Consider the following 15,445-nt stretch of genomic DNA (forward strand, 5'->3'; position numbering starts at 1 on the left):
TACAGCCCTTCCCTCCTGCGCTCCCAGGAGCTGCCACCACCCGAGCAGGGCACAGAAATCCCTCTCCACATCTCCAACAGCCCTGGGGTGAACCCAGCCCCGCGTGCACAGGGAAACCACAATAAAACCCAAATACGCACGATTTGGTCCTCTCTAGGAGACGGGGTCACCAATAGCAGCGGCGGCTCAGCGTGGGTACCACCACGGAGCATCCCTGGGCACCAGGAGGATGCACCCTCCTGTCCTGTCCTGTCCTCTCCTCTCCACCCTCCTCACCCCCTTCTATAACTCCGCATTTCAGGGCTCGCCATGCCCGCACGTCGATAAGCCATTGTTCTCCCTGGCTCCTCCTGGGGAAGGGCGAGCGACGCACCATTTGCTCCTGAAAGCCCCTGGAAAAAATGCGTTGATTAAAACTAATCGAGGCTGAGGCTTTAAGAGGCCCGATGCACTGCGGGTGCGGTGTTTTTAATTAAAAGGCAGGAGATGGCGATGTTTGGGGAAGACGCTGCCTCTGTGAGGAATTACCATAATTTAGTATTTCTGCCGCTCGTTTACTTGCCAAAGGAAGAGGAGGTGCTCAAAGGCACACCAAAATGCAGCCGGCAGCCCAAGAGGCTGCACAATTACTTTCAGAACACGAAATTTCAGGCACGTTTAACGGGGCCGATTACAAGAAAAAGAACCGCGGTGTTTCCTTGCTCTCCAGCCCATTATCTGGGACTGCAGCAGGCAGATGCAGAATTCAAAGGGATGCTGTCGAGCAGCTCGGGCTGTCTGACTTTTAAAAAGCTTTTCACGAGACCCAACATTAATCCGAACGCTGCCACAGTGTTTAAAACAAGAGCAAACAAAAAGCAGTCTGTTTTTATTTGCTTCTGAGCACTTCTGGGCAGATATTCCTGTAAGCTGGCAGGGGATGGGCAGAGCCAAGAAGGGAAAAAACAGCCAGTGGGGGATTTCCCTGGAGGCCTGGGTGCCCGTTTCGTTCCCTCCTGTCCCTCCTTCAGGCCTTTATTTCGGCGGCACTCTCCCGTTCCTCCGGCTGGCAGCCTCCCACGTCATTTCTGAAGGGTTCGCTTCGCCAGTGGCTCTGCTGGAGCCCAACGCAGCATTTGGGGGCAGCGTCCCTTGGTTTTACTCGTTAGCTTAAAAATAACAGGAAAGAAAGATATTTAAAAGAAAAAAACGGGTTTGGAGAGTTTGGTTTTAATGCCTCTCAAGCAGCCCCTTTCTCAACATGTTACACATGGCCCAGAGCCAGGTTCTGCATGTGCAAGAATTAAATCACTCAGCAAATATAAAGCTTTGCCTGTGGTCATTGCTCCTATAGAATAAAGCCCGCTCACAACACTCCTTTTCATAGCTCCAGCCCAGTAAAGGCTGTCAGACACTTTTTAAAGCAAAGGTCAATGATATAAATGCGTTGCGACCACAAAAAAGTCCTGTTAACAGGCCGATTGTGCCCATAAAAATCCAGCAACTTGAAAGAAAAGACCCACAGTGTAACACTCACACAGCGAGAACCGAGCTGGAGTTTGAGCCTAAGCCAGGAATTTCTTTTTTGGGGGAGGTGGGGGGGAAGGAGGGGGAAGGGTACAAAACATTTTGGTGCAGCAACATCAATTGCTCAACTCGATTTCAGATGATGATTAACTCCACCGAAGCCAGCCAGGATGACTGCAAGGCAACACCTCCGAAATCCTGCCTGGCCCGACGGCGCAGAGCATCGCCCAGCTCACTCGCAGCCAGGACCGACGGCCAGGGACGGACACGCGGCGGGGCCGGGCTGCGCCTGGAAGCACCGGGCAGCAGGGGAACCCACGGCCTTGCAGCAAGAAAATAAAAGCCTTACAATATCCGCGGCCCGCGACACATCGCCGCGTGCAGCTGCAGCTGCGCTGGGATCCCAGCGCTCCGCAGGCACGGCCCCAAGCGAGGGGACAGCGCAGGCACGAGATGGACGGGGAGGCAGGAGCCCAGCTTCGGGGCTGTCCGGAGGCATGCTGTGCACGGCTCAATGCTGTAACAGAAAACCCTTCGCGAGCTCTAATGGTTTATTTTCTTCTCCTGTTTTCTTTTTGTTTCTCTCCCAAGGAGGAGGGAAGGGAGAGATTCGTTTTGAATGTTTTCCCAGCTGCCAGACAAACCTGGATGCCCAGCTGCCATTGAGAGCCCAGGAGCTGCCGGACCAAGCCTACGCTGACCAAAGGGTCCCAGCACCGATCTTTTGTGCCGTTTTAAATTGTTTTTTATTTAAATTTTCAAGACTGGCGTGATTTTGGAGCAGATTAAGAGAAGGAGGGAGCTCCCCCGGGCCTCAGTCGGGACAAACCGTGTAGACAGGCCATGCAAAAACTCCCACGGCTTTGAAGGAAAGCTCTGCCAAAGATTTCCCATCTTTCTGCTTCGCTCTGGAGCACAAAGCACGCCCAGCACCACGGCACAGCATCACCCAGCACCACGCTGCTTGTCAGGAGCATCCCCCTGAGCTGCCAAGCCCCAGAACTGCAGGGCAGGGCGATGGCATGTCCTGAGCCCTGCGGTGTCCCCAGCTTCCCCTGCTTGTCCCCCGCCAGCCGCTGCTGCATCCACGGTGAGCGCAAACCTCCTGTAAGAGAGGCACATCCCAGCGGGGCCGAGGTGTGCCCGTAACGCACACCGTTCCCAGCGACAGCGCTCCGTATGAATGAGGAAAAATGCCACGAGCGTCTGTACGACATCCCTCGTGCGAAGGCTTTGTCACACTTTGATGGGATGAGACAAAAGGATGCTGCAAGAGATGAGGAGGACTGAGAAGAGACGTTGCTAAAAGCGCCACGTTCCTCCAGCGAGCGCGGCTCCTTTTGTGCTGCTTCTCCGCGGTGCCTGGCAGCACCGGGGGATGAGTCCTCCTGCATCTTCCTCACCACCTGCAAACTGAGCCCTAAAGGACACGTCCACGGAAAGCACAGGCTATTAACACCTGCCCTAAGCAAACCGAGAACCACCGCAACGCACGCGTTGGTTTTCCTTTCGGCCAATTCATTTGAATGTTAACACGTGGCGAAACGGCGAGCAGGGAAAGCCCCGTAATAGCACACGGTCGGGTTTCGCCTCCCCGCGACGCTGCTGGAAGCCAGAACGCTTTCGTGGAAGCGTTACCGCAGGCAGCGAGCCCCGCGGCCGGCTCTGAGCCGCCTTTGTGGCGGGCAGAAGAAGCGGGGCTTTATCGCGGCGAACATTGGGCCATTGTGCGCCGCATTCCTCGCTTTGTGCCGGGGGACGGCATCTGTTTATATGGCAGCCCTCGACAGAGCAGGGACCCTTCACAGCTCTGAAAGGCCGCTCTGTAAATGTCAAAGGGACACCTTGTCCAGCCGCCACCGCCTCCCCCCCCCCGGCCGGGGACGCCCTGCGTCACGGGAAAGCCGGGCATCTCCTGCCCCGGTGCCCCCGGCACCACCCGCGGGGACCTGGTGGCAATGGGGAGACCGCGATGGCCCCGGAGAGCGAGGTTGGATGGGGTCCCCTGTGGAGGAGCAGTGAAAGCCTGGCTAAGTGTAAAATCCCAGCCCCAAAGGGTGCAGAGCATCCCCTGGATATCAGGGCAATACGGCCATGGCATGGCCAACCTGGCGCAGAGGAGGACACATCAGTGGGGAAGGCAGGGAGCAGGGGCTGGTCTCCACTGGTCCCACCGGTTTTGCACAGCGTGGCCCCTCCATCCTCTAGACCTGCAATGACACCTCCTTGCATGGGATAGGAAAAGGCACGGGCAACAAGCGTGGCCTGAAATCAGGCTGGGCACCACCTCCCCAAATCCAGAATTCAGCCACCAGAGCTTGAGAAGCCGTGCCGGTATTTTTTTTTTGAAGGCAGTCAGCGTTCACCAGAGCAGCAAGTCTGTCAGAGGCGGAGGAACGGCGAAGCCTGTTGGAGAATCAGCAAAATACCAGGATTTCTGAGAAGCCCCAATTACTGTAGGGGAGATGATAACAGCCTGCCGCTCACTGCCGCTGTGCCCGATCGCTCATCCATTTCCCTCTCCCGTCTGCAACCTGATAAGAATGGGTGCAGGTACAATATTTATCTGCTGGGGGGGTTGGAGAGGAGGAGAGCTAAAGCAGATGCAAAGGATACAAGAGTCTGTAATAGAAGAGATATTTAGATAATTAAAGTATGCAGAAGAATATGCTCTGCCCGGGTATTCGGCATTTATGACGTCCGCGTGTAACAATTTCCGCTACGAAAAAAATCTGTTCTTGGCAGAGGGATGCTGACGAGGCATTGCTCGGAGATAATGAGCCACCACTTGTGCTCAGGCGATCTATAAAAGAGAGCGCAGTCCTTCTGGAATAGGGGAAAATGTGCTTTTATGGGGATGGTTTTCCAGAAGTCCTTGGGAGGTTGGGTTTCCAGGGCCCGGTCTCTGCAGGGAGCAGTGCCCGGTGTGGTTACCGGGCTGCTATTCCCCCTTTCCCCCGTGATTTCTTTGCATCTTCCCACATCCAAACACCTCCGCAAGCCCAGCGAGCCGCTCTCCCTGCCCGGCTCCCCCAGAACCCCCAGCCCTCATTCAAAGACCCTCACAGAGGACACTGTGCGGTGCTGCTGACCTCACTCCCATCAGCAACGCTCCCACAGCTCCGCGTGAGTAAGGGTCAGCAGCGCAGCCTCTCAGAGGAGCAGCCCACCACAAAGGAGGCACAGACGGGCGGATGCTGCCCCGCCATCAGCGCCCCCCTTTCAGCCTCGCAGCTCCAGGGCACAGCCATGCACAAATGCTCTCAGGGACGCTCCGCTTTAATTCTTTTTAACACGAACACAAAGCATCAGATCCCCTCGAGGGGGCAAAACATCTCTGAATTAACGCTTTGGCATTTATATGCACTTGGTTTTTTTCTTTTTAGAACGGAAGCGAGTGACAGCAGCTCCTCAAACATGACTTAACGCCGAGCCTGCGGCACGAAGCGCGGCTGAAGCTGGACGCCACGCCGCAGAGCTTCCCTGGCCAGCAGTGAGGAAAGGCTGCTCAGCTAGTGCAGGAGCAACGTGTTGTGGTTCAGGGCATGAAGCAAAGCTGCTGTCAGCCCCAGGCAGCACGTCGCGGCTTCTGCTCCCCATCACCCTTCTGTTTGTGGGGAAACTGAGGCGCGGGCTGACGGAGCGACTTGTTAAAATTGCAGGCGCCCGTTTTGACATACACCTCTTCATTACGGATAACAATAGCACGTTACACACGTCTCTTTTAGAGATTTTTAATTTTTTTTTTAAGGGAACCGGCAATGCAAGTTGGGCGGTTAGCCCACGCCAGCCAAACCACCCGACGATCCTTAGGTGCCCCATGGCAGCCACAGCTCCTGGTGTTCACCGGCACGGGCAGTGCCGCAGCAGCAGCAGTGGCGCATCTCATCGCCTTCCCTGCGAGGGAGAGAAACTAACCATAACCACACAGGCGCCTTCTCAATACCCCAAAGCCTCACCAAGTGGTTTTCTCCCCTCTCCCATCAGCCAGCAATGTCTCTGAACGCAGAAATAAGAGGCAACTTCATAGGAAGGGGAAACAGCAAGGGGAAATGGAGCCCTGAACCCTCCTCCATTTACCTGGTAGGAGGTAAATGAGGGCAACGCCACCGCTCCTCCCTGCCATGGGGCACGGGGCTGCTTTTGGGGTGGCCCTGCCCTGTCTGCAGCCCGGCACGGGGCTGGCCGGTGCTGCTAGAGAGGGAGAAAATGCAAAGTCATTTGACATCTCCTCCTCTCGCAGGCTTGGTGTTACACACAATCCTGCTTTGATAATTAAGCCAGGCAGAGGACAGGTTTGCGCAGGAAAACTATTTCGACATAGACTGAAAGAGCTGTGCCTGTGCAGCTCCTCGGGTGGTGCAGGATCACTGCTCGGCGGCAGGAGGAGGCTTCCCACCGAGCCCAGCCCCGTTACTTGGCCCCCCATGGGGAGAAGCTGTTGGAGCATCACCTCCACCAGGCCGGGACAGCCCTGGGAGTGGGACGGATGGACAAAGCACCAAGTGCTCTCTGCGGGAGGGGCCCAAACAGTGGTGCCAGGGACACAGCTGGTGGGGGCAGCTCCTGGCCAGGACCACACCACCACGGGGCTGGGGCCACCATGGGCACCATCACCACCTGCCCCCAGCCGGGGCTTTGGTCCTGAGGCTCAGACAACCCCTTGTGCTCAGCCCGTGCTCGTCCTCAGCCTCTTCTGCTCCGCCACCCTGAAACTTCAGCTTTTCTTCTCCCATCCCGTGGGCTCTGAACATTCCCAGACCACGGCTATCCCCAGCGAGCACCCGCACAGCATCCAACCCAGCAGAACAGGGTTTGTGCGAGGTGCCCAGGCGTCACCGCAGCAGGGACAGCTCGCTCCGGCTCTGCAGGATGCGTCAGCCCCGCACGGCACCGGGCCAGGCTCCGCGCCGCAGGGCAAGAGCAGCCACCCAACGCGGCTGACTCACCGGCACGGAAAGCCTCCGCCTCCCAGGGGGGACTCCCAGATAAGCAAATAAAAATAATAAATATTTTTTTAAAAAAAAGCAACCTTTGATTAGTGGCTCTGGAGCCCATTCACAGAGACAGCGTGTCAGGTCAATGTTCACTCCCAAAGTCAATGATCTGCCTCAGGAAAGGGATTTTTTTATTTATTTTTGGTTTTTGATGGTCTGCATTTGCGGTCTAGTTAATAAACAGTGTATTTGGCTGGCCAGATGGCACAAGGATAGAGCACGCCTGGAAATAATAATAATAACCATCATATGGTGGTGCTTTGAAAGGCGCTTTTGCACAAGCCCGAGCGAGCTGACTGAGACATATCAGGCATGTTTTGTGTGCCCCGAGCGCTCAGCCTTCGGGCAGGCTCTCCCTGAAATCAGCCACAGGCGGAGCTGCTCAGAGCCCAGAGCTGCTGCTGCTTCACCCCGAGACTCTTCTGAAGAGCAGGCACTTTTTTCTTAAGCCAGCATGCAGGAATTAACTTGTGCAAGTTAATGTTGGGCTGGCACTTTAAAATATAATAATAATAACCAAAAAAAAGTGAACAGCTGTCAGGATTTTTTTTTTTTTTAACATCAACAAAGCAGGAGCTGGCTGCTGGCGCTGGGCCATGCTGGCGTGCCGCATCCCGAGCAGGGGCTGCCCCGTGTGCTCCTCGTGCTGCAGATCACCGCACCCGGTCCCCAGCATCTGCTCTGCCCAGCTCCCAAGCCCCTCTCCTTATTTCTTTAATTCTTGACTTTGTGTTACTGTTTTTTAACTCATTTTTTTTGTTCTGGTTTGTGCCCAGTCCCTGCCGCTGTGGGAACGAGAGCAGTGATGACTTAGTGCGGGCGCAGCGGGCAGCGCCCCAGCCCTGCAGCACAGACAGCTGACCCAGTTCTCCTCTCTTTAAATATCTAGAGGTCATTTCAGCCTGTGGCCAACCTCACGGAGCACGCAGGAGAAACACAGAGCAATCTGTGCCACCATCAGTCCTCCTCTCTCCTCCTGCCCAAGACTTTCTCCCAGTTTTGCCCCACGCTCCTTCTTCTAAACACCTGAGGATCCATCTCCCCCACATTCCTCAAGGCTGCAAAATAACACAGCAATAGAAAGAGCTGGGGACGTCCTCCGCCACTTTGGGGCCTTCTCACATCAGCATGGAGCACGAGGGCTCACCACGTGCACCAGCTCCTTGTCCTTCACACCTCAGAGCAGCCCACACACAGCTCCTGGGGCGCTTCCCGCTGGCGTGGGTGGACAGCACCCGCTGATGCAGGTTGGGACGGGAACACTCCTTGCCCCTCGGCTCCTGCCTCTCCCAGATGAGGTTTCCCCAATCTGCCGTGCTGCCCGGTTTCCCTTTCCATCAGGTCCCACCAAACTTGCCTTTCCTACTCTGTGGCAAGCCCCAATTTCTCCAGGAATATTTCCCTACTGCTAAAAAAGCAAGCGGAAAACTCCTTCCACCCCCAAGAGGCAGTTTTTCAGTAAGGTCACTCCAGCATTGCTTTTACGTCCTGACTTTTCATAGCTCGTGCCACCAGAGAAACTCAGCACTGAAACAAAAAGGAGGGCCATCAACACAGGGCTTGGGTGCTTGGAAAAAAAAAAACACATGCAGTTATTACAAACAGCATGCCCCTGCAGAACATTGCGGTTCTGACTCAGCACCAGCCTTGGCAGCCACGTGCAGGTGTTGAGCACGCAGGGAGCCCAGACCAAACCCCAGAAGACAACAGGACCGATGCCAGCACAGCAGAAGCTCACGGCAGAGGAACACGTTCATTATACGAGAGCTCAGGAGCATCTGCGGCAGCTTTCTTGACGCAAAGAAGGCGCGGACGAGGCTGGGTTAAACGTCGGGCAGGGCAGGAGCTAACACTTCTTTCACAACACTCCGCGAAGGCAGACCACAGCGCAGCGCCTGCCCCTGCTGCAACCGATCTCCCTTTGGAAAAAGCCTCCCCAGAGCCTCCTGTGCCAGCCCAGCCTCTGCATCCCTCTGGGTGGCCGCCGTGAAGGCAGCCTGGTCCGGCAGGGCTGCGGGATGCGCGAGGCGACAGAGGAGAGGTCCTGCTGACACTCAGGGCTGAGCCGTGCCTTGGCTCCTCTGTGGGCTGCCAGGGCTTTTGCCACAGCTACAGATATTTTTATAATCCAGCTCTTGAAAGAGAGGAAGAACACGCTTCGTATTTTTTTGTGAAACTAGCTTCTTCCTGCCTTTTTTTTTTAATTTTTATTTGTTTTAGGTACTAGAATCAGGTGACACCATCCGTTCTTGCCTGCTCGGCATCCCAAATCCGCAAAAACACCCTGAGATCCCCACAGCACCCTGGAGCAAGGATGCTCAGCTACTTACTCATCGCAGCTGGATCCGACGGCACCGGTGGGGCTGCAGTCACAGGGCAGGCACCGCTGCCGGCTGGGGTCGGGGTGGAAGCCCTGGGCGCAGCTCTCGCAGCGCGGCCCCGTGTAGCCCTCCAGGCAGACGCAGTGTCCTGGCGTGCCGTGGCAGGAGGCCGCATCGACGCTCCCCACGGCGCTGCAGTTGCATGGCTCTCCTGCAAGAGGGAAAGGGAGGCTGAAGCCAGCGTGCTAGGGACATGCAGGGCTTGGGCCGTACCCAGGGGATGGGTATAGCTGCTTTAATACATGTGTATACACGTAGAGGGAATCACAGAATAACCTGAGATGGAAAGGCCCACAAGGACCATAGCCCCAGTACGACCCCACACAGGACCACCCAAAATCCAAACCCTAAATCTGAGGGGTCCAAACTTCTTGAACTCCAGCAGGCTCAGGGCTATGACCACAGCCCTGGGCAGCCTGTCCCAGTGCCCAACCACCTCTGGGTGCAGAACCTTTCCCTAACCCCCAGCCTGACCCTCCCCTGTCCCAGCTCCATGCCATGCCCTCAGGTCCTGTCGCTGTCCCCAGAGAGCAGAGCTCAGCGCCTGCCCCTCCGCTCCCCTCGTGAGGGAGCTGCAGGCCGCCATGAGGCCTCCCCTCGGCCTGCTCTGCTCCGGGCTGAACAAACCACATCACCTCAGGCGCTCCTCAGGCATCTTGCCTTCCAGTCCCTTCACCATCTTCATGTACACGTCGTATACATTATAATAAATATATATATATAATCACAGTCATTGTTGTCTGGTTACGTGGCTCCAGGAGCTGACCAACACTTGGTATTGTAACACGAGGATGAAATAATTGCCCCGATCCTGTGCAGCCTGCTCTCGGTGCCTGGCCTGAGCAGAGGCCTGGACCACAGGACCTCCAGAGGTCCCTTCCAGCCCCAGCCATTCCGTGGAGAATAGCAATGGGTGGCAAACCCTCTAATTACAAGATCCTGCATTTCACAGCACTGAAACTCCTCTGGTTTACCAACAGGATGTCTTTATGACAAGGACATACACAGCATACCTACATGATGCACTAAGTACAACCACTGTTCATTGAGAAACAAAACAAAATCCCCTGAATACCAGCAGGATTTGAGCTCCGTGCGTTTGGGGCTGAGCATCTTCTACCTCTTATCACAGAGGTCTATCCTCTAGAAGTCTGTCCTCTGCACCGGGAACACAAAAATGCCTTTGACCACCAGGGCAGCGGGGACCTCCTGACCCGCAGCTATCTCCCTGCCTGCCACACAACGGCCACCATCAGCCCCACCACAAGCTTTGGGGCCCCACACACGTGCTTTGGGGACACTTGTTCTTCACAGGGCTGTGGAGACCATGCACCGAGCAGCTGCTTTTTTAAGAGAGAAGTGAATCTTTTAAGCAAGTGGTGCCTTTCCTGCCCCCACGCACAGTATTTCTCATAATATTTTAAAGTACCCAACACACCAAAGAGAACAACCTCCCCGGCAATTTGTTTCTGACACGAGCTTTATCTCCGCTTCTTCATTGCAAAATATTTGGTGCCTTAATAATTTAAGGGCTTTCGCTGCCAAGAGTGAATTATAAACGAGGATTATTTTCTGAAGTAGCACATAAAGCATCAGGGGCTTTACGCAAGCGTCGCTGTTTGTTATTGCCTGAGAAAAGCCATATTCGGGGCACCGCACAGAGGGGAGAGGCCAGGCCCCTAGCCCAAGAAAATCAGACTGAAACAAAGCTCAAATCACTCCAAGAAGGCCCAAGACTACTGCTCCACATCAGCACTAGGATTTAAGGTCAGCCAACATTTATACCACGCACCTGTGTCCTGATTCAACAATGACTTCCAAGGCCGGACAGGTCTTCAGCAGGTGCCTGCACTGAACCACTTTTAAAACCCAGGGACTGCATGAAGATTCATGTATTAATCCATAAGTGATCTGCTGAAATTCAGCTGCAGTGAAGCCCTCCAAGTGCCTTTGAAAACACAAACCGTTGGGTCTCCCACATTGCTGAAGCACTGTAGAAGTTTCCCTGATGGCTGCTGTTGTCCTTTACTGGTAGCAGGTTATAGGGCAGTCTTCTATAAACCCACGACTTACAGGTGGAGTTTTCAAGGACCTCCACAAGGTGGGAGGAAGGTCCCCTCGTCCCAAAAGTGTCAGGACCTCTCTGAGCAGCAGCCAGCCAGACTTGCTGCTTCATCCCACACCGTGCCTTGATTGTTTTCTTCCAACACGAATCGCAGAAATATGAGTTATTTAGCTTTGTTGCCCCACCAAGACATCGAGAGTATCCCTATGGAAGTTATTCTGCACCTACACACCTGCGAAATTGCACCTCAATTTTCTTCAATCTAAGCCAGCAAATAGGACAAACACCTCAAGATCCCCAATTAGCCACTCCAGCACCCACTTCAGATAATGAGCCCAATTCCCATCTCAATTATTTGAGTGGAACCTCAGCGATTCAGGCACTTGGGCTTCTCCCAGCCAGAGCAAGCCACAAAAACCTGCCTTGAGCCAACGCAGCACCTGCTCTGCAGTTTGTCAAACACATCAAAACAAATTTTCAAAGCTTGTTTTGTGTTGCAGCTGAGATAGGGCTGTGCCGAAGCAGGTTTATGAGCTTGGTTTTGTGGCCATGCTGCACAAGGGGACAAAGGAACACTGTCCCCACACACAGCACACTGGCAGGGGGGGAAGATTTTTGGCAGCACATTACCTTCAGAGGAAACCAGCCATGGCAAAGAAGGAAAAAACAGAAGTCGGGGAAGAGGAGCTGTGTATATTGGCAAAAGCCTCGCTTTTCTTTAGCCCTTTATCAAAGGACTGCAGTTGTCCATCAAAGAGGGTCCAGCCATCACCATGCCACAGAGCAGCTCCTTGGGAACATCCCTGGTACTTACAGGTGCCCATGGGGAGGTGAAGGCAGGGATGGACGGGACAGACCCGGGAGCTGTGAACCCAAAGAGCCTGGCTGCACAGCGCAGCTGACTCTGGGTTGATCTTGGCAATGGCACCGGCTACAAAAATGAGTTTTCTTTCATCTGGCAAAGCTGTTTGCACACTGAGACTCCCTCAGGCTTGGGGAGCTATACGCTTTCCAAAAACACACCAACTAACTTCACGGTGCCTTTTTTTTTCCCCTTCTTCCTCTTTTTCAGGTCAATATTACACAAATTCGGGTCAAAACCTGGGGGCGACTAATTTCCAGCAGCCAAGCTCGATGGCACCACAGAGCACTGGCTCCACATTCCCTGGGAGAGCAAGAAATGCTGCAGTAATCCAAAATAATGCAGGCAAAAAGAGCTTTGTGTCGGCAGGCTGGGGGGGGGGGGGGGGGGGCCCCCCCTGCTGCTGCTGAAACAGGGAAACCTGCAAAAGAATGGGACCCAGGCACCTGGTACAGCACTGTGGGGCTGGTACCGAAGAGATCTCCCCAAAGGAAGGCTGCCCTGCATCCCCCAACCCTCCCGGGGGATTTTTAGGAAGGGACGGTGCCCATGTCAGGGGAGAAGCATCACACGTGGTCCCCCCCAGAACAAAGACCTGCTCTGCTGTGACCGTCTGACACAACCCCAGTGTGCCCTAAATGCCCTTTGGTGGGGAAGCAGAGGAGAAGCAGACAGCAGCATTAAAACCCAGCGGCAAGCACAGCGTCGGGTTTGACATGATGATGTACCAGACTATGAAAACCCCAGGCTTAATTCAAAAGACACTTTGTTGTCCCGACGGCTGCCAGGTTGGAGGAGGCGAGCGCGATCCCCAGCCAGAAAGGGAAAGCAGCAATGAAGCCTCTGACTTCCAGATCTGGGAATACATCAAAGATGACAAGGACTGGAGGAAAGGATTAGGGAGCGCTGCCCTGGCTCCTGGCCAGCGCCAGGTACTTGGAGCCTTTACTCCGTTTTGTCAAGCGTGCGTTTTGCTTTTGAAGGTAACCTTCAAAAACACCTTACCGAGAGCTTTTGCAAAATGAACAGGGATGAACAAGGGTGGATGCAGCCCCGAGCTGCCCCGTGCCGGGATGCTCAGCCTTGGTTGGAGGCCCTGGGTTTGGCAGGGCATCGCCACCACCAGCAGCAGGCACAGGCACAGCTCTCAGGGCCGTGGCTCTGGTCTGAGCTCCTGCACCGAGCTCTCCCCAAGTTGCCGCAGTCGTTTGCCCTCACTCTACCTTGGTTTCCCCACCCGTGGGGTGTTCACACCTCCAGGGCTCCGAGCTCCGTTTCCAAAGCACCGAGGTTTCCCTTCCTTCCTTCCCCATGCAGCAGCTCCAAGCTCTCGGTTCTCAGTGCTAAAAAACCACCACCTTCGCTCGTGAAGGTGTTGGCAGGCTCTAATTAATTAACAGCCCAGTGACATTCCGAGCTCCCTGAATAGAGACACTATAAAAGTGTGCATCCTTCCCACACGCTACTCCTTCAGCAGAAAAAGGAAACACCGCTCCTTGCGTGAGCTGCATCTTAACCTTCGCCGTTCGGTGCCAGATCCAGAGGCAGGGGAGTAACAGAGGAGGTCTCCGGGAGTAACAGAGCAAATTTCCAGCGTGCTGCAGCGATGGACGCGCTGCTCAGGGCACGGCTGCGTGGAAGACCCAGATTTCACGTGCAATTACCGTTAGCCGCAACCCTGAATTGAATAGTTGTTACGCCGAAGTCACAGGTCACTAATAAGCTGATGAAGAGGTATTTGTGTTGTTGTTTTTATGGCGTTGGATGCGTGCCATTGCTGTAGGATTACAGAAAGTTCCGCTCAGCAGCACTAACACAATGGAGAACCCGCTGGAGCTGGGCGCGGGCTGACGGACCGGGTGGCATCCCGCAAACCCCAAAGCCTCAGCGATGCCCCGGGCACCCCAAAGCGTGGTGCCAAGTGAGGAACACAGCACTGGAGCCGTCCCCTGCACCCCAGCCCCAGGGCTGCTTTTAACAAGGATTTTGAGCACGGTAAGCACAGTGCCCCCAGCTTGCTGTCCTGAAGGGCTCGTTGCAGCACAAACATCCCTTCCTGAATCCTTTTTTCGTGTCCTTTTGGACCTGCAGTGCTTTGAGCCTTTGGATGTATTTTACGCGTGATTCCTTCTTCCAACCAAGCCACTGAATGAGTAAATAATTTAAAAGCGGCTGAAATATTTACAAATGGCAAAAGAAGAGTCGCTGTGAAACACGTGAAGATGTCTGCACAAAACCATGTTTGCTGGGGACATCCTCAAGCAACCTCAATCCTGCACGCAGTCACCTACTCGCTGAGAGCAAACCCATAAAATCCAATTTTTGGTAGAGGAGCACAGCCATGAAGTCCCGGGGATGCTACCCATTGCCCAGCTCTGGAAACACCCTGACTTCACGCCTCGAGCAGTGGAGGCTGGGCATGCCAGCGGATCCTGGCGCTGCACTGCTCCGACCCCCCAGGTGTTACAGCAGCACCGACCCCACCTCCTCCTCCTTGACCGCGTGCTCGCCGCACCTGACGGCATCCCGTCCCTGGGAAGGCTCAGTTTTAGCGTTAATTCAGCACAGGTTTCTGTCCCCCACACTTCATTCCAAGTTCAAGCCCTGCCTTCTCCCCCCTTCTCCCTTATTTCCCTTTCTCAATCCCTCTCCAGGCACAGTTTCTGACAGCACAGGAATAAAAGGATCAGGCAGCAGGTTTCAAACAAGCTGTCCAAAGCCATTTCCTTTCCCCTTGCAATCAAACCGCGGAACGCATTGTCAGGGGACGTTCTGGGAGCCAAAAACACACCCGGCTCCGAAGAAGGACGGGATACGCGCAGGGCGGCCAGGCCCACGGGCAGCAGATACACGCGGACCTGGAAGAGACGTGCGGGGCAGGACCGTGCCCTGCCCCGTTCCCTTTGGCGTGACCCAGATGGCGTTTGGGACCCTGCCCGTCCCCGCTGGATGGACGTGGCTCTGGTGCTCCCCCAGCGCATCCCGCTCAAGCAGCACGGCCACTTCCACGGGGAATTTGTCTGCGTTACAGCCCCCGACTGCCCCAGCGTGAGATGTGGGGCAATGGGAGCAAGCAGGAGCTCCACCTAGAGCTGGGGTCTGCTAAGGGAGAAGCCCTACCTAACCCAGCCCTCCTGTGGCCTCACTGCACCCCTTCCTGTCCCTTCTACTGACACCTCAAGCAGCCCGAGCTCCGCCTTTGACTTTCCCACTGCCCCACGCAGCAGCTCGCTACCAACCCTCTGCCACCAAAACGCCACGGGTAGGGGAACCGCTCCCACACCGCGGGGCTCGCAGCAGCCCCCAGGGGATGGGTGCTGGTCCGGCACAGCGCCCAGCACCGAAATCCGCTGCGGGCCGAGAGCAAAGAGGAGCCGTCGTGCCCGGCTTCCCGCAGAGAGGCGTGCTGCCAACGCCAGGCTCTGCTCGGCACAGACCAGCCGCCAACGCCGGCGTGTAAAGCGCATTAAAGCGCTGCGAGCTGCCATGCAGTCCCACTCGGGGCTGCAGCGCAGCGCCAGAACGATAGGAGGAGGATCCCTGAGTACCCCCTGAAGACTTATATGCAATCCTATAAAGCTCCCCCGTTACTCCGCGTGCATTTTATTATGGAGCACATCAGGCTTAGGGCGCT

General features: G+C 55.3%; 1 protein-coding gene across 1 annotated transcript in view; it reads right to left on the reverse strand.

The window, feature by feature from the left end:
* MEGF9 (multiple EGF like domains 9) overlaps window positions 1-15,445 on the reverse strand; it is a 54,703-nt gene that overhangs the window by 11,410 nt on the left and 27,848 nt on the right. The window contains exons 3-4 of the mRNA XM_035341942.1: window positions 9,473-9,481; window positions 8,834-9,040 (exon numbers count right to left, since the gene is read on the reverse strand). Of these exons, the coding sequence (XP_035197833.1) occupies window positions 8,834-9,040; window positions 9,473-9,481 (216 nt within the window). The remainder of the gene's footprint in view (window positions 1-8,833; window positions 9,041-9,472; window positions 9,482-15,445) is intronic.

The sequence above is a fragment of the Oxyura jamaicensis genome, chromosome 17 (genome assembly GCF_011077185.1).
Source record: "Oxyura jamaicensis isolate SHBP4307 breed ruddy duck chromosome 17, BPBGC_Ojam_1.0, whole genome shotgun sequence".
Lineage (NCBI taxonomy): Eukaryota > Metazoa > Chordata > Aves > Anseriformes > Anatidae > Oxyura > Oxyura jamaicensis.